Here is a 17,603-nt window from a genome sequence, read left to right as displayed (position 1 = left end):
GTGCTATTGTCACACTGCCAACCTCATAACCAACCGCTTGGACAGCCTTCCATTTCTTCCGCGGTCGATGACCAGTAGGAGACGTGACTTAGATCTGTAATCTAAAGGCTGAAGGATTTTCGCGTCGCTTCGGCAGCGAGGCAACCCCGACTCTGCCATCAGTCATTGCCTCAGCTATCGCTAAAGAAGATTTGGCCCTGGGTTCGGGTCTGCAGCCTCCGACTGCGTCCTGTCGAAGACCTCTCCGGCCGACACACGATGTCTAAGTAAGTGGTGCCACCGAAGGCCTCGAGCCATCAATCTCTCTGTGTCGGATAAAGTAAGTCCATGCGGCATCATCCATACTGATATATCGTTCTCATATCACTCATTTGAAGGCTGTGTTCGATTGCTGACTGTTGACCATTTGCATGTAAGGAAGTTGGTTGCTGCTGCTGGGAACAGGAACAGAACCGCTGAGCACTTCGATCGGCTGAGGGTCTCGGGCCGATAGCCGAAGTGAGCTGACTAAGCTTCGAGCAGTTTGGAAAGAGCAAACAGCAATCGAGACCCTCATCCGTTTGTTGCGGAATAACACTGCAAGTCAAGGCTCAGTCGCACCCGATGTGATCCGTGGTGTGCCCCTACTGCTAGAGCCATTTCAACAATGGAATTTGAAGACCTGGTCGACGGCGAAGGCTGGATTTCCGACGACAGCAGCTTCTTTGGTATGGCAGCAAGCAGAACAGGGAAGGCACAGAAAGGCTGATGCAGGTAGGCGATACCGACGTCCAGGCGGAATGCGAAGAACGGAATCAGCGCAGCCTGAAAATCGCTCGCCAGCTACCGATGCTTGCCATTACCTCGAAAAGGACCAAGGCCACTTCTCAACAGACGCAGATCGTGGAAGCGAATACGCCTGATCGGATCCAAGTGCCCGATAGCTGGCCAGGACTTGAGAACGCATGGCAGCGTGACGAGTCCATTGATGCCTTCCTTGCCAGGAAATCGCCCGTTAATCCTCTCACTGAAACGGATGATGGTTGGCTGTGGGTCGGCTGCCCAACTCTGCCAATTGCTCAGGTCCGTGGCGACAGAAGTCCCGATCTGATCTCCTTGCAGCAACGCGGCTCTGCTCTTCTGGAAGCATTCAAGCGGAAGTCCGAACTGGGAGTACGGCCGCCAAACTCGAGCCATTTAGAGCGAGAGCTGCGTGCTCTAGCAATCGGGGCAGGCATTACATACGGCAAATGGATGTTGTTTCCCGGTGCCGCAAATCTGGAGCGGTATTGGCGCACGGTCGCTACTGCGACAGTAGAGGGCAGGCTTGGTCCGACCTCCAAATCCGCCGTGCTGAATGCTGACAACTCAGATACCTTGATATGCGTCCACACCTACGACTTCTCCGATCGAGACGATGTCGAGCGAGTGCTAAACGCGCTGGTGGATGCCGGTCTTTGTTCAGCCGAAGGAAAGCCCATCTATTATAAATGTGATGCCTATACTCATCTTGGGATTACCTCCAAGAACGAATACAAGCTTCGTGCGAGCCTATATTCGAGCAGGGACATTTTGCGTGACAAGGAGGACGTCCGTCTCTCGTGAAGTCCAGAGGGGAGTAGGGACCTCTCTTGAATCGGTTGCAGGGAACAAAATTCACTGCAATCGCAAATGGAACCGGCGAGAATTATATGCCATGTCTCTCGGAAGTGCCTGCTCTCGGCGTGGTGAACGGGAGTCGAGAAGCCGAGGAGATGGGTGTCGAGAGCATCAAGTCAAGGTTGTTGACTGCCAAGCACCATTTCTGCAGGTGTTTCAGCTGAAACCTTGTGACCGAGTTAGCGACAGCGCCGATTGACGGATGAAGCGCTTATCAGATTTTGTTCGACGAGGATTCCTTGCGTGAATAAGCTACGCACTACTTCGACCAAATACCTGGGCCGCAGAGAATGAGTCGAGATCCGTGTCTCGTGCAGTCAGTATTCGGAGTCTTTGCCGACGCTCGTATCTAAACGCTGAAGCAGGCAGGCTTCACAGGTATAAGCCTGAAGTGGAGCAATGTTGACGACCCAGGGACGTGGTAGCTCCCTACTGTACTGTATTGCATTCATGCCAATGTCCCGGATTTGAAGCGACCCTACTGAGTGAGTGGGTCCATAGCACCGCAATCTCTGGTCGTGGTTGTTGGGCTGTAAGCCAGGTTGGTTCACGACTCTCACTCGGACAAAACTTTCCATGGCTGATGCTCAGCGACGTCAGCATTTTTGGCGGGTGAAAACTCGAGATACCCGCAAGCATGCGCTGGTCCAAAGCTATTAATCCTGAAGACGAACGTCATTGCCCAGGAACCGCGCGACCACAACACGCGGAGTTCCAGGCATCAGCAAGGGCTGTCCGACCTGCCGTGAGTCGAAGTCACCAGCGATGCCCAAGATTCTGGAGCAAGCGATAGTATAACCACTTGATCCCTGCGCCAATGTGACCCACGATCCCTTCTCTGGTCTCGAACGCTTATTCTGTATCCTGGTCCAGCGTGGGAAGCGGCATCAGAGTTTACCCCCGGTATCTTGTTTCGTCACCAAAAAGTCAGATACAGCCAGTGCTGCTGCCAGCACGGACTCTGCAGATACACCATTAGCCATGATGTGATGAGTCAGTGAGGGAACATAGTGCTCGATCTCGCATATGTTGCCGCTCGCCGCTTTGTCCTAGGCCGTGGCGTCTCTCCGCTCTCCATGGTGCACCTTATCCGCGCACGTTCGATTGCTGTGTACGCTGGCTTCAGCTCTGCCAGGCCCTCGTAACGCACGACGCATGGCCTCACCAGTTGTCGCTTGGGATGTTTGAACTTGAGGACGGAAGCATCCCGCCCCTGGTCGACCCGCTGACATGCACCGTGGCACCTCACTTTCGGTAGCATCGTGAAGAAAGCATTGGCCGATCAACAGACACCACGCTGACCAAGTGTAGGGAGCTCAATATCGACGCCACTGAATCCAGGGAAGCATTGGCAGAAACCGGAGATCCAATCGCTGCCGTGAGCCAGGTACCTTGGCATCCGAACATCTACCGACCACTCACAACGACTCTACCAAAATGCGGAGGGGTCGGTATATCAAACTCTTTTCCTAGCATCGGCATTTGCGGTTCAGCGTTCACCGTCACACAGCACTGTCCCTTTCCGATCCTGTGGACCGGCAAGCAGTATCAGGACTGGTCGTGTGAGCCGACAGTACTCTCTCTGCAAGTCTGTTCAGTGAGATCCTCCCTGCTCGCACCGTTTACCGCATGCAGGCAAGCAGGAGGCCATCCATCGTATGACGACACAAGTGCAGCAGGGCCTTCGCGAATGGACAACACAGTAGTGCAAGCTACTGGAGCTGCTCATTTGTTGCGGGCGCCAGGCTGCAGAGAATCTGCGAGTGCATATGTCTAGGATGCCGGCAAAGAGGCTATTGCCACGAGTTTGCTTGATAATGACAATGCCAGCAATGCATTCAGACGACTTGGCATCAACCCGACGGCCACGCTGAGTCTATGAGTCGTGGTTGAAGTGGCCGCGGCCACGAATGGGTGCGCGCTTACTCGTGAAGATCGCCCACCAGCCGTGGGCAGCGCTTGCACATTAAGCATATGCAGATGAGGGTATCCCTCCTCGCACCTTTGCGAGCAGACTGGTACTGGCGGAGACCGCGGTACCATCATCCTCGCCAGTCACCATACAGGCAAGTTGTCTGTGAGCTACGATCCTGTCACAGAGCCCAGACAATGCCGACAGAGTTGCGGCCCATGCCACACAGGGCGATTCCTCCAAGCCGTCTCCTGCTTTGTCCAAACGTCACCCACGTGGAGGTCAACGATCATTGCGGTGAAGGCCCTGTCATCTGTGGCATTGCTGGCTCCTTTGTCCAGAAATGAGTTGTGGTCCATATCCAGCAAATACTGAGTCTCCGTTGACACGGGATGGTGGTCTTTCGTCATCGACCGCCGTGCTGTCGACCAATTACCGGCTAAGCCTGCTGGGCTTCGTAATGCGTCTTTAAAACTCGTGAAACCACCGTGTCGTGTCGGCAAGCGCAAAGGAACATGCCCGAGTCCACGGGACAAGCCTACTACCAATGTTGGGATAGCGTTGAAAAAGCCGTGGCAAAGTGCTGGACTACTACATTCGGTTGAGTCAGAAGGTCGCTGACTTTCACATTAGCTGCAAGACTGATTCTCGGATCGTTCGTACAACCTATACGCCAAGTGGATCGCGTGATTACAAAGAAAGCCCGGGCAATGCGATGGCTCCGCAAGTGCCAGTAAGTTGGATCAGCGAGGTCTCATCTCCTTCATCTTCTGAACGCTTTCCCAGGCATTAGCTCAATCAGAGTCGAAAGCACGATTCTTTACGCGTCTTGGTCTCGACCCTACCAATGGCACGCATCGGCGAGTGTATAATCTTATGAAGGCATGCTTCGATGGCATGGCATGCATCCTTTCGGCTGACTCTCGCGCAGATGGAAGCCGCTGAGGGGCGCAAGCGATTGCTTGAAGGCCAGGCAACGAGCACTGCCCAGATTCATGAGAGCGCATGGCAGCGAGAAGTGTTGAGAATTTACCATGACGCTCAACCTCAAACCCGCGCGGTGTATCAATTTGGACATGACACCGCAGATCCGCACACTCCCGACAACTGGATCATCAGATGGATGCTGTGGCATGTTTTCCGCTATCGGGATTACAGGAACAAACAGCAACGTCAAACGAACGAACCTGCCTCCGGAGACGAAGACGATGAGCACTCGTCCGACTTACTATCTCCACCAGATAGCAGTAGCTCTCGCAAAGGCAGCGCGAGCTCGACAGCCGCGAGCAGCACACAAGCAGGCAAGCTTCTCCTTAGCAGGACACAGATGCAGACTGACCCTGACAACAGCTCAAGAACCTCTCGCCCCTTCGCGACCATATTGGGATCCCGTCCGCGACCAATAGTCTGGGCTTCTGCATTGTGTCATTCGCTCGATCTAGCACTATACCCCTCCACGACATGATGACTCTCATTGGACTGAGCATGCGGGCATGCCTACGGCCTTGTTGGCCATGAATACGACGCACAGCTTTTGAACCGAGCACCACAAGGCGCCAAACATCCAACTCGCCATTTGAAACGCGAACAAACAATATCGGGAGCAGAGAGGCTTGGTTCATGCGCTCTATCACCTGACCCGGCACCACGAAAATTCATACTCGACCCACAGGCGACCTCTCCTCGGCGTGACAGTGGCTCGTTGACCAGCGTGACTGCAGATAGCCATGGCCGGACCATGTGCGGGTCCAGCTCTTCAATATCTAAGAATAATGTATAATAGGCAGAGAGGCCATACATGTCTGGAGGGCTTGCGATGATAGCACCAACGTGTTGGAAATTGAGCGCACGGGACTATTGTTGATGCGAGCTTGACAGCCGGTATTGCATGGAGGCGACAATGTACCGGATGGACCAAGACCGCTCTCGCCTTGAAGCCAGCTGGATCCCAGACATTTTCAAACCTGTCGAGCTCTGGGCGGGCTTGACTAGTAGTTGCAAGCTCGGAGCTTTGCACAGTGATGGAGGCATATGAGAGCGCAGCTGAGCCAACGCAGCACAGCAAGCTGAAGATGCTATATTTTGGGCACACAGCGAGAGTTTCGTTCACCACTGAGAATGCTGAGGGGCCAGAGCGCCATTCGGCCGAAGGGCAGGAGTCTACGAGACTGTGCATGTGGGCACGTCGCATCTGTAACAATGCGACTTTCGACTTCGACTCCACCACTTTTGGAAACGTACATAAATCAAATGACTGTGCCATGAGCACCATGTCAACACTGGTCTTGGTGCCCACATCAATGACAATCATGTACGCGCCTCCCTTCTGCTTCCGCTCTTGGCGTCAAGCTAAGGGGAACAGCCGCCGGCGGAGACATGCGGGGTGCGTCCGAAAGACAGCTTGTGGCGTTGACTGATCCACTGGTCCAACCTCACTCATCGCGGGCACTAACGGCTGGACGTCAATCACCAACCAGGTGTATAAGTCATGAATTGCATCAGACCACCACTTCGTAATCATCAAGAACGGCACACGTCGCTCCAGGCTATGCACGCTTCCCCATCGAATATGCCTTGGCAAGGGTGGCGACGATCGCCACCTTCTATCTGGCTGCGACTACCCTCCGTTCGCTTCAACTCCACGACGGCGACCACTGTGGATGTCAGCACACACGCGCGGACCGCAAACTAGGAGGAAGAGTTGCGGCAAGTGACAGGCGTGTTGCAAACGAACTAGAACAACTTACGTCATCGAGGCGATAGACCGGAGCCTCCCATAGCCCCTGAACAGGGAAATCGCAATAACTCTGCCATCAGTCGCCGTCCAATGCCACTTGCGGTTTCGTCGACACAGACAGTGAAGATACTGGAACGCTGCTGAGTTGGAAGTGCCCCAAGGAGCATCCTTTCCCTGCCCGACCCGCCTGAATGCAGGCTTCTTGTTTAGGTCTGTGTTCAGTCAGAATGGGATGAGACATCGACGTCAGATTCCAGCGATTGCAGGCGCGATCCAAGCACACCTTGATGATAAAGGCGGTCAAATACGGCGGGGATTCACCATCTACTACTGCGACGTATCTTCGTGGAGACGATTCTGCGATTCGTACTCGGCCTTCGGCTATCCAGCGCAGCAGCATAGCCCCTATGGGGACTGGTATCACACCCAAGCTCCTCGCAAATAGCACCGCATTGAGTGGAATTGCTGTGATTTGATGGACTAGCTGAAGCGTCCGCGCACTACGCAAACTGTGTCGCTTGACTCCACAGCACAGAGCATGAGTGGAAGAGTGAAGTCCAAGATCGCTGCAAAGCTTCTACAGGATCCCATGTCATCACAGCCAAGCCTCGGAATTCCGAGATTTTGCCATCGCAGCACCTCGCACACTGCACGGCCGCGCTCCGCAATACGCTGCTGCCGCACATGGCGAACCGCATGCTCATGACAAAAGACATAACTCGACTGCAGTCTGCGCATCGACCCCGATTGCAACTTGACACCGTTTCTCCAGGCGCGATCTATGCTCAGGCTCCGATTTACTTCCAATACTGCCAGAGCTTTCGTGGCCCATGCTGACGAGCAGACGAGAATCTCCGAGGGCAATGGGAACCGCACCACGACATCAGGCATTGCAGCCTCTCTCGGGATAAAATGCCAGACGCCATCGACCGATCCTTTTCGGAACCTGATTCAGGCTCTTGAACCAAGGTGTAACCTACCCTTTCCGTTGCTTCGTTGGGTCCAATAGCGACGAAATTGGACAGAAACGCCTCCACGATATCGCTGGATGGGGACCGACCCTGCTAGGCAGCCTGGAAGGTTTTGCCGACCTCGTCATACGTTGATACGAACGCTGTGCTTGTTGCGATCATCTCGAATGCCAACCAACTTGCTCATGGGCGCTAAAATGCGGCTCCGACTGTAATGACTCGCTTCGCGATGAAGTTCTCCTCGGGGCCGATTGGACAATGCTGAAGGCTTGGAAAACTGCCACGTTTCTTTGCAGCATTTGCAATACGTCGATTATCAGAGCGGCTTCGGCTGGAGGAGTGATGCGACTGATGATGAGCAAATGTCATATCATAATGCACTTGTCGACCCACTCGTGGCAATCAGCAGTATCCTTGCCTGTTGCCAGGATCCCAACTTGCATGAAGAGCCTGATGATGAGTCTTGCGGCTAGACAACTTTCGTGAGAGGCTCCTCGGCTGCTAAGGGGCCTGGCTGGCTGGCATATGGCGATCACCGGATGGTTTCGCCAACGAGCTGCAGATAACGATCGCCGCTTACTAATTTGCACGTGCGCAAAAGCCCTCCAAGACTCAACGACAGCAGGTGTTTGTGCAAAGCACTAGCCTCCCAACAGTGCACGTATCATTTTGGGAATGTGGATGGGTTTCTGCACATTAATGAACTGGGAGATCAAATAGATCCCAGCCATGGAATTTGGTGTCTCGCTACCGGGAGACTACAACGATCAATCACCATGCACTTCCCACGAACGTATAACGTATTGTTGGTAACTACCCCAACAAAGCTTCTTGTGGTTGGGAAACCTCGAGCTGGAGTCGCTGTGGGGGCGAGCTTGACAATCTCTCCTCTTCACCATGGGCCTTGAAGGTGAAGATATGAGTTGCTTGCCGACCTGAGCAGCCGAAATCTAAAATTGCGTGTTGCATGAAGAAGTGTCAGCATATCATGACTCACGAACATAGGCACAGGACAAGCGCCCGCTCAATGATGGAGAAGCATGATTCAACTGGGGTAAGGTTTTGTGAGGATCCAAAGTGATATCGTCGGCATGCGCTCCGAGAACAACGTCAGTGAATAAGCTAACCAGCACAGCTGATTGTATAACACACTCATCACATATTCAGGGTCTCTAGCTCGGCCAGGTCGTCCCGTCAACAACCACGATGCTGTTGAGGTACCCCTCCTCTCTGCCCTACACCGACTTTCAAATTCTGTCGACTGTCTGGCGTCATTACACAATGGCGTGAAACTTTGGCCTGGACAGGGTGGAAAGTACGTATCTTCTGCCTACAGTGTAACGATACGCAATTCTGGTTGCATTCGCCAGCTACTTCAACAATGTACAGGCACGATCCCTGGCGAAAGATGCACAACCTGGATCCTGAGAGTCACTATAGCTACTGTACAACTGAGTTCAGGGTCCTTTATCTACATACTCACTCTATCTGGCTTGCTATACAACCTCACTTCGTCATCGCATTACCCAAACAACAAAGACAACTGAGGACTGGATTCCCTGATGACTTTGCTCCATCCCCGCTCTATACCATGTTCTTGCAACACACCACAATATCAAACCCCGATACCCGCGAACTCCGACCCACGCCAATCCATACTCTGTATCAACCTTCATACCCTATCCGAAGTAATACTGCCTCCATAGCACTTAAGCTCAGCAGACATCAGCATCCCCCTTGTCTTCAATACCCAAGCGAAATTTGCCCTGGTCTCTCATATGCCGGGGACATACGCTGAGGTCGGTTCGCGGGCGCAAGTCCGACTTTCTCCAGGAATCTCTGTGCGCGTGCATCCCATTTGTGCATGGATTCGTTTGCGTGGGTCTTGACCAGGGAAGTAGTTGAGCTTGTAGAGCTTGTGGAGTTGCATGTGCTGTTTACTCTCTCTTTGGAGCTAACATTTGGAGTCAAAGAGATGGCTCCACTCTCCGATTTGGGCTTGATTGTGACTGCTGATGGTGCTTGTGATGCCACTTGTCGGGACTTGTCTTCGGTGCGGTAGTAGTATGGGTTTGCTGATGCGAGGCTCATGATTGTCGATGTTTGGTTTCTCGGTTCTCGGTTCTGGATTCTGGATTCTGGATTCCGATTCCTGGTTTCTGTTTTCTGGTTGCTGATGGTGTCTCGATTGTATGACGCCGACAAGTCAAGGATGCTCAAGTTATTCTGATGAGCAGCACATCGATCCCAGCGACACCATATATATAACGACCTGTTCATCGATGCTTACAGATGTCGTATGGCGCTGTGTAGGGAGCGGACGTCCCAATTGAGACTTGCCATGCGACTGACGTGAATGGTGGCCTGCTTACACAATACCATGACCTCGATAGAGAACCTCCGCTACAGTTGTCATCAACGCGTAGAGACGAGGCCATACAGTGCGCTGACTTCACAGGCCGGCTCGTCCTGAATAGGCTAGACCGATGGCGGAGTACTGCCTATTTCGTAGCCGCCGCTCCATCTCGCGACTGGCCTCCTACTTCAGCCGACAACACTGCATCGTTGTCGCAACGACGACAATGGTATATTTCGCCGACGGAGACGTGGCGCACGTAGGTATAGCATTGATCCCTAATAATCAGTGCATTGAGAATAGCAGCCGATGTTTTCATGACTGAGCCCCTACCCTCATCCCCAGTCCCCAGCGAGGACCAATCAACCACCGCAAACCAAGAGGGGTCCAAACAGGCCCTGCCAAAACGCAGGGCACACCCAAAAAAGCAACAACGTCCCAGAACCGCAAAAAACCATCTCTCACAATTCACTCTTTCGCTTGCCCATCAGAACAACTCCCCAACTTTCCAAAGACCGAGCACTGCTAAATCGTGGTTCAGAATATGTCCGGTCCCGATCGCATCGTTCCTTTGCTCAGATACTCGAGGATGCGTGTGTGCCGATTCGCTCAATGCCTGCGGCTGCTAACGGCTGTTGGAACGCATATCTGCAACTTCGCCAATGAAACCCGGTTATCTCGATAACATCTCGATAATATTTCTGGGGAAATTAGATTTTTGACGATTTGCGATTTTCGCGACTGAGGCCTTGATTGCGTTGTGCACGCGACCAGATTTTGGATTCATGAGCACAGTGAGGATCCTGCCAATTCTGCATGCACATCTGAATGTTCGATTTGATGGGTGAGTGTGGGCGTGTGGAAGAGGTGGAGTGCGAGGAAAGCGTTGGACGTCGAGGAAGATGGAAGATGGAAAATCAGTATCCAGCAACGCTGCGCTAATGCAGATGCAGATGCACGAACTACAAACTCCATTCATCTAATGCGACCGCGGTTCCAGTAATAATTCGCCAGCCGGTTTCGACGCTTTTGCGAATCCAGCTTCTCGCGTGTGAATCTTTCGACCTCGCAGGTACGTCGACGATGCGAAGCCCTTCAATGTCTTGCCTTCATAAGGGGAGCACTTGTTCCGGAAGAGCATTGTATTCGGCTCGACTTGGAAAGTACTCGCATCGTCGAAGACGCAAATATCTGCGTCCATTCCTACTTTGAGCTGGCCTTTGCGACTTTCGAGACCGACTTGTTTCGCGGTGTTGGAGCAGCACCAGGTGACGATGTTGAGCAGGGTCTCGTTGACATCCATGTCTCGACGCATGGCTTCTGTCCATAGAATGCTGAGCCCGAGGCCGACTGAGCTGATTCCGCCCCAGGCTTCGAAGAAGTCGCCTTCTGCAATTTTGGATGTGCAGCAGCCTTTGGCGGTCTTGGGCTGTGAGCCTGGCACATGGGATGGCAGGAGTTTCAGATCTGGCGTACAAGGCGAGTGGTCTGATACCACAGTCTTGATTATGCTCTCCCGGTTGAGCATCTCAGACCACAGGCTGTCCTGGTTCGATTCGGATCTGATAGGAGGGCAGCATTTGTGTCTGGTGTCGCCGTCTGGAATCTTCTCAGCTGCTAAGCTCAGATAATGGAAACACGTCTCGGCTGTGATTTTGACACCCCGTGCTACAGCGTCGCGTAGCATGGGTATAGCTTCGGCAGCTGAAAGGTGCACGATGTGCAAAGGAAGGTTTGGTGCAAGGTGTGCCAGATCGAGGATCTCCAGGATCGCGCACACCTCGAATGACGAAGGTCGTGAGTCCAAGAAGGTTTGGTATTTGTCCAAAGGTCCCGAGGGCTGCAGAGGAGGCAACGAGGTCTGCACATCATCTCCCACAGAGTCTGTCACAGGAGGAATCATCTCGGCGTGAAACATGACTGTCGTCGGCTCGTCTGCCAGCTCTTCAAAGACCTTACGAATGTCAAGTGATGACACTGCAGGAAACTCTTCGACACCGCTGTCGATCAAGAACCCTTTGAAGCCCCGCACACCAGCTTTCACAAGTGGCTTCAGCTCGTGGGTGTTGCCAGGTATTATTCCGCCATAAAATCCAACATCGACCCAACATTTCCCTTGGGCAGCAGCGACCTTCTCTTTCAAGCCCTCTATCGTGGTCGTGGGTGGGATTGCGTTGAGAGGCATATCAACGACTGTTGTGACACCACCAAATGCTGCTGCACGAGTGCCAGTCCAGAAGCCTTCCCATTCTGTTCGACCGGGCTCATTGAGATGCACATGTGCGTCTACGAGACCAGGTAGGAGTACGTGTGGACTGTAGTCGGTGTAGGGTGTCCCGGGTGGGAAGTCTGAAACTGGGAGGACTTGATCGTATATCGACACGATCTTGCCTGTGGAGGCCGATATCACGATTGTGGCTGGCGAAAGGCGACCTTCGATCACTGTTCGATTCGAAGCAATGACACTGATTCCAGATGCATCTGTAATGCCTGACAAGATTGGCGACCCTTCTATCGAGGATACTTCGAGGGGTGTATCATGTCCAGTTGCGTGAGGGGCCATCTTGGCTGAGTCTGCTGTAATCGATCAAAGAGCTTTGAAAGATCTGGTCTTCAAGGAAACAATGAAATCGTGCTTCGGCTTATGAGCAGATAGGAGAGCGTTGAGCACACAGTAGAGAGGTGCGTAGTGCCTGTGAGAAACGTGAGAGCAAAGAAGCCAACCAACCTATGCAAGTGAGACCTGAGGGAGGGGTGCCAACTGCAGCAGATAAGAGTCTATGAGGGATTCCCCCAGACGGGGTATCTGCTCTTGCATGTGAGTGGCGCATTGTAGGGCGGTCTGAGTCCGATTCGGAATGGGAACAAAGCGCACTCTCCGGACAGGCGCAGACGACAATAGCCGCGGGTTTGGTAGTATACGAGAGTGGTCGAGGACAGGCGGAAAGCGTATTATTACTCGATGAAAACTGCAGAATAGGGCGCTAGTGCTTGTAGAGGACGGCCATTGTGTGTTGGGTGCCGTCGCGGGCGGGAGATAAGGCCAATCCGCATTTAGGAATGGGACATGATAAGGCGGATGTGGTTGAAGTTGAAGGGCGCTAGCCCTGGCTGCAGGTCCTTGGCTGGGCTGGCCGCGGCCAACTTCTTCTTCACGGTCATCTCCGACCTATCTCCACGCCAGATATTATCAGCATCAGATCCGGTTTCCACATCTTCTCGCGACAATCACATTGTTGTCCGACTCCTGTCAGAATGTCCGTGTGGTCGTGAGAAAGGGGCATGATTACTGTTGCAACAATGGAAAGAGGTGAGCGTGCAAAATGGCTGCTGCCGGAGCGGTGACGTCCTCCGTGTTCTCGATCTCAATGCGGCCGACGTTAATTTTGTTTCCATCGAGTAAGCATTACTCGATCGTTTGCTGACAAGGACGACTTGACTTTGCTTAATTTTTCTGCACTGCGATTTCCACGAGGCCCTGCCGAAAGCTACCTTGCGGCTTGCTGCGCGAATCTGAGGTCTGGAGCAATCGGCATCCTGGGCGAACTCTGCCCATCAAGAGACGCTGAAAAGCGAGCAAGAGTTTCTTCTTCTGGGGTCGCGAGGACATAACACACACTACAGCAGCGTCACGATGTATGGGAGGAGACTTTGCGGATGGCTCTCAGGATTCAGCACATTGAAACACAGTCGTCGTGGCCGGCCGCCGCCAACTTGGAATAGGCGAGTGCCTACATGGTTCGCCGGACTGGTTTGCAAAGTAGGACGCGAGGCCTCCGGCAAAACTCGGCTGCAGTGCTGCAACATTCCGTCTCGTTGAGATGTATCCCATCTGCCACGCCTCGCCACAAGTGTGCTGTCTCCCGTCGGCCACGGCAAAGCTGAAGGTGAAGCTTCTGCAGGCTGCGAGAAGACACATCCACGAATGGAGGAGGAGGTGAGCATATGACTTAAATTTGGTAGGTTTTGGTGGCAATGGATCTATGCCGCCTCCAAACGCGGCTCCGGCCACCTTATCCATTCGTCGAGGCATTGGAACGCGAAACACAAGAGGATCTCTCGACGCATATGGCACGTGAGGCGAGCTACTGTTCGTTGAAGCTGGTCTTTAACAGTTACTCGCCAGATGCTTGGCAGCGGGTTCTTGATGAATTATGATTCTGTGAAATTGACTCCTGGACAGCGAAGCAGGTACATTTCATGCCTTTGCAGCAACCCTTTCGAAGGTGGAGTAGGTGGCAGAATATGTTGCATTCAAGCTTCTGTGGAATGCGCGAATCCCCCGAACAGAGGATCGTAATTGCAGCGGCATCCGGCACAATGTTGGGGACGTGGTACGAAACCATGCGAATCGCCATGCAACACGCTTAGGGAAGTCATCGAAGAGATGAAGTTCACAGAACGCAAGGGAGAGTAGATCGTGATCAGAAGTGGAGTCGGAGTTCGCGAGACATGATCACGCTGACCCGACAGCTTGGTCGAGCAAACAACAACTCCATGTGCCTCTCCGAAAGCAACGACCCGTTCCTCGAATTGCGCGCAGCACTTCAAATGAATGCTGCTGGATAATAAGGAAGTTTTGCCTCAACTCAGGCACAGGTGCGACCTGCCAGGCACGTTCGCGCATGATGGCGACACATGTGGTCTGCGGAGCGAGAGCTACAACAGGCCATGAGGTACAACACACTTCGGCATCCAGTTGCCTTTGCGTACAACAGCGTACTGGCCGTGGAGCCCCCGGAGCTCACGATATGTCTTTACAACCTTCCATCATTACAGTAATAGCATTAGCGCAGCACACTCGTGTCTGCGACTGCACCTGTCCTTCTCCTTGCTTGGAGTGTGGCGTCCGAGATTTTCAATCCGAGCATCTCCAGCACTGACTTGGTGAAAGAAGCTTGCATCGTTGAGCGTCTGGCATTCTGCACATCTTCTCGCACCTGCTATTCCTTTCACAGAATCACAGCCTCGCAAACAGACCGTCTACCCAAAACGGCTGCCGACTCCAAAGACGGTTCGTTTTGGCACATTCGATCTGGTCGATATGCGCACAAATCCACATCTATGCCTCCTTTGGCTTATATGTCTGACGGGAGCGACGTCTCATTACAATCATGAAATCGAAGAGCTATCTCCCAGAAAGCTACTCACGTTGCCAAAGAGACAAGATGTTCGCTCTACCCATTTCCCTGTCACTGGAGTACAGAATTCTGGGACGCCAGCGAGGCTCGAGATTCGCCAGCTGCAACAGCGTGTTGATTTGTTCAATATTTTTCTGCTTGGCCTTGCACGATTCCACGCCACACCGCAAGATGACAAGCTTTCTTATTACCAGATATGCGGTCTGTTCGATCAATGTTCAGAACACTGGCTTGTGCCGCTTAGCTGACAGACTCGCAGCAATTCATGGCCGTCCATATGGAATGTGGGACAACGTGCCTCCAGCAAATGGCACCGAAGACAATGGTTATTGCGTGCATGTGTCGAACCTCTTGCTGCCTTGGCATCGACCATATCTCGCTCTATTTGAGCAACTACTATTTGAACACATGACAGCATGTGCGGAAGAATTTCCAGCAGGACCACTTCGTCAACGCTATGCGCGGGCTGCAACGCAGGTAACACTCACTACTGATGTCTTGTGAGCCCAGACTCACTTATTTGCTCTAGGTCCGGTTGCCATATTGGGACTGGGCAGTGGCCTCGCCAAACGGCAGCGTGTATCCGGACATTATCCAGCAGCCTCGTGTATTGGTCGTCAAGCCGAACGGAACCACCACAATTGATAATCCTCTTTATTCTTACAGATTTCATCCAGTATCGTACAAAGACATGGAGTTCGATCCTGTGAGTGACCTATTCATCATGGGTACACCAAACTAAGACGTTTTGCAGTTCGCTTCGTGGAACGATACCAAGCGTTATCCAACAGCTTGGACTAGCAGGGCCAGAAGCCAGAACAACCTCATTAGGCCTATGCTTGACAACCAGCTTGCCTCGTTTGCGAACCGAGTGTACAACCTGCTCACCTTCTACGATAATTTTACCCAATTCTCTAACGAGGCGTGGTACGGCAGTGAGCAAAACATCGATTCTATCGAGGCTCTGCACGATGCTATCCACGCCATCACCGGACAGCAGGGGCATATGACTTACCTGGACTACTCGGCCTACGATCCCATCTTTTGGCTTCATCATGTCAATCTGGATCGCTTGTTCGCTATCTGGCAGATGCTGCATCCGAACAGCTATGTAGAGCCGATGGCTGCTCTATCTTCGACGTTCACGATCGTGACAGGCTCGATTCAAGATGCAGATTCTCGTAAGAATTGAGTGCTTTTTTGTCTTCAATTATGGAGGCTGACTGTAATTTACAACAGCATTGGAGCCTTTTTCGAGGGACGTAAACGGCACGAAGTGGACTTCCAATACTGTCAAAGACACCAGGACCTTTGGCTATACCTACCCAGAGACCTCAAAGGGCGATCAAGCAAATGCGAGGGCTGCAGTAAACAGGCTCTACGGCAGCGGCTACAATGGTGGTGGCCTTATCGGCGTGCGAGATACACCGGTCACTGCTAGGAAGATGAGCACAACAGCAGGGTTCCTAGTCGATGGCCGTCAACGACATTATGCAGCAAGTTTGCTATCGGACAAGCACGCTCTCAATGGATCCTACGCGATATATGTTTTCGTTGGCGCGTTCGACGGTCTTGACCCTAGTAGCTGGCCAACGTCGCCGAATCTAGCAGGCACGCATGCTACATTTGGTAGTCTGCGAACAAGCGGAGACGTTGCTCAAAAGTCACTTGTTACAGGGGGAACGATCCCACTCACGAATATTCTGATCTCAAAGGTCGGCTCGGGTGATTTGCCTTCGCTCAAAGAAGATGACGTTGTCCGCTATCTCGAGAGCAACCTCCAGTGGAGAGTAGCAAAGGTGAGAAAGAACGCCTCTTGTGTGCCAATGTTGGAATCTATTAACAATGAAGACAGTTCGATGGCGAACCAGTGTCTGTTGAAGAAGTTTCTGACCTGGAGGTCGTCGTGACTTTATCAGAGGTTACTCCGGCAGCGAGTGATCAAGATGTCCCAACGAGGGATGCTTTCAAGAAGCTGACTCGAATCACAAAGGGTAAAGTGGGCGGAAGTTGAACTTGTCTCAGAGAAAAGTTCAAATGAGGCGTGGTTTCTTAGACACGTTGAGGAGCCTTGAAGCCTCAGGCAGGAGTCTGTGCGACTTCACCGATCCGACTGCTATACATGCCATCCAATACTTCGCTTATGAACATTGATCCATCAAGACCACTTTCGAGCTCATGCGAACGCTCCACTTTCCTACTTGGTCAGTAGACTTTTCATTGACTGCAAACCGCGTGGCCGCACCCGCAGCTTCAAGGGCCGTCGGCACGTTCTCAATTGGTGCACTTTGAACCTAAAGTTGCTCTTCCCAGCCGCGAATTGTCAGCACTCTCAGCAGAAGAAACGGGCAGGTCTTATCGGATTTGACAAGTTTGCGACGTAGCCCAGAACGGCCCCTCCTTGTCGCTTGCTTCGGCGCGACACAGCCCACTTCAACCTTCTTGGGAGATCTTCGTCGCGCTTCGGCTGCTTTCGCGTGGTGAGAGCGAGGTTACGGGCGCCGAGCTGGCACTAAGGGCACACTACGAGCAACATGGCGTTTCCTCTTCAGCCTTGCCCTTTCCAAAGACGTTTCGTCGTCGCTCTTGACACCGGTCATCTTTGGACGAAGGTAGCGAAGACTACAGCCAGGAGCTGAATTCATTTCTGAAAAGGGAAGAAACGGGGTACTTCGCAGAAGAACGATGAACTATTGAGTCCAGGAACGTGGTACTTGTTCTGGATTTGGAGCTGCAGCCACCAACACTATACTCCTCTTTGGTCACTCTGCCAAGCGCGGGCAATCACTTCACAGAGACTGCCGGAGGCACCTCACCTCACTCTCGCACGGGTCTGAGACTCTAGAGA

General features: G+C 52.7%; 4 protein-coding genes across 4 annotated transcripts; 2 read left to right on the top strand and 2 right to left on the bottom strand.

The window, feature by feature from the left end:
* Window positions 1–646: 646 nt before the first annotated feature.
* On the top strand, window positions 647–1,584 carry CKM354_001166500 (uncharacterized protein; the record flags this gene model as incomplete). The annotated part of the gene is made up of 2 exons (XM_044807164.1): window positions 647–707; window positions 758–1,584. The coding sequence occupies 2 exons, from the start codon at window positions 647–649 to the stop codon at window positions 1,582–1,584; spliced, it is 888 nt and encodes a 295-aa protein (XP_044663099.1).
* Window positions 1,585–9,001: 7,417 nt separating this feature from the next.
* Window positions 9,002–9,349, bottom strand: CKM354_001166400 (uncharacterized protein; the record flags this gene model as incomplete). Its single annotated transcript, XM_044807163.1, has 1 exon — window positions 9,002–9,349. One exon carries the CDS (start codon window positions 9,347–9,349, stop codon window positions 9,002–9,004), a length of 348 nt encoding a protein of 115 aa, XP_044663098.1.
* Window positions 9,350–10,593: 1,244 nt separating this feature from the next.
* Window positions 10,594–12,177, bottom strand: CKM354_001166300 (uncharacterized protein; the record flags this gene model as incomplete). The annotated part of the gene is made up of 1 exon (XM_044807162.1): window positions 10,594–12,177. One exon carries the CDS (start codon window positions 12,175–12,177, stop codon window positions 10,594–10,596), a length of 1,584 nt encoding a protein of 527 aa, XP_044663097.1.
* A 2,481-nt stretch (window positions 12,178–14,658) lies between these two features.
* Window positions 14,659–16,769, top strand: CKM354_001166200 (uncharacterized protein; the record flags this gene model as incomplete). Its single annotated transcript, XM_044807161.1, has 6 exons — window positions 14,659–14,956; window positions 15,015–15,232; window positions 15,285–15,461; window positions 15,510–15,936; window positions 15,995–16,554; window positions 16,611–16,769. 6 exons carry the CDS (start codon window positions 14,659–14,661, stop codon window positions 16,767–16,769), a joined length of 1,839 nt encoding a protein of 612 aa, XP_044663096.1.
* Between the last annotated feature and the right edge of the window lie 834 nt (window positions 16,770–17,603).

This window comes from Cercospora kikuchii (assembly GCF_019650295.1).
Source record: "Cercospora kikuchii DNA, contig_00008, whole genome shotgun sequence".
Lineage (NCBI taxonomy): Eukaryota > Fungi > Ascomycota > Dothideomycetes > Mycosphaerellales > Mycosphaerellaceae > Cercospora > Cercospora kikuchii.
This window is presented reverse-complemented; position numbering and strand designations above follow the sequence as displayed.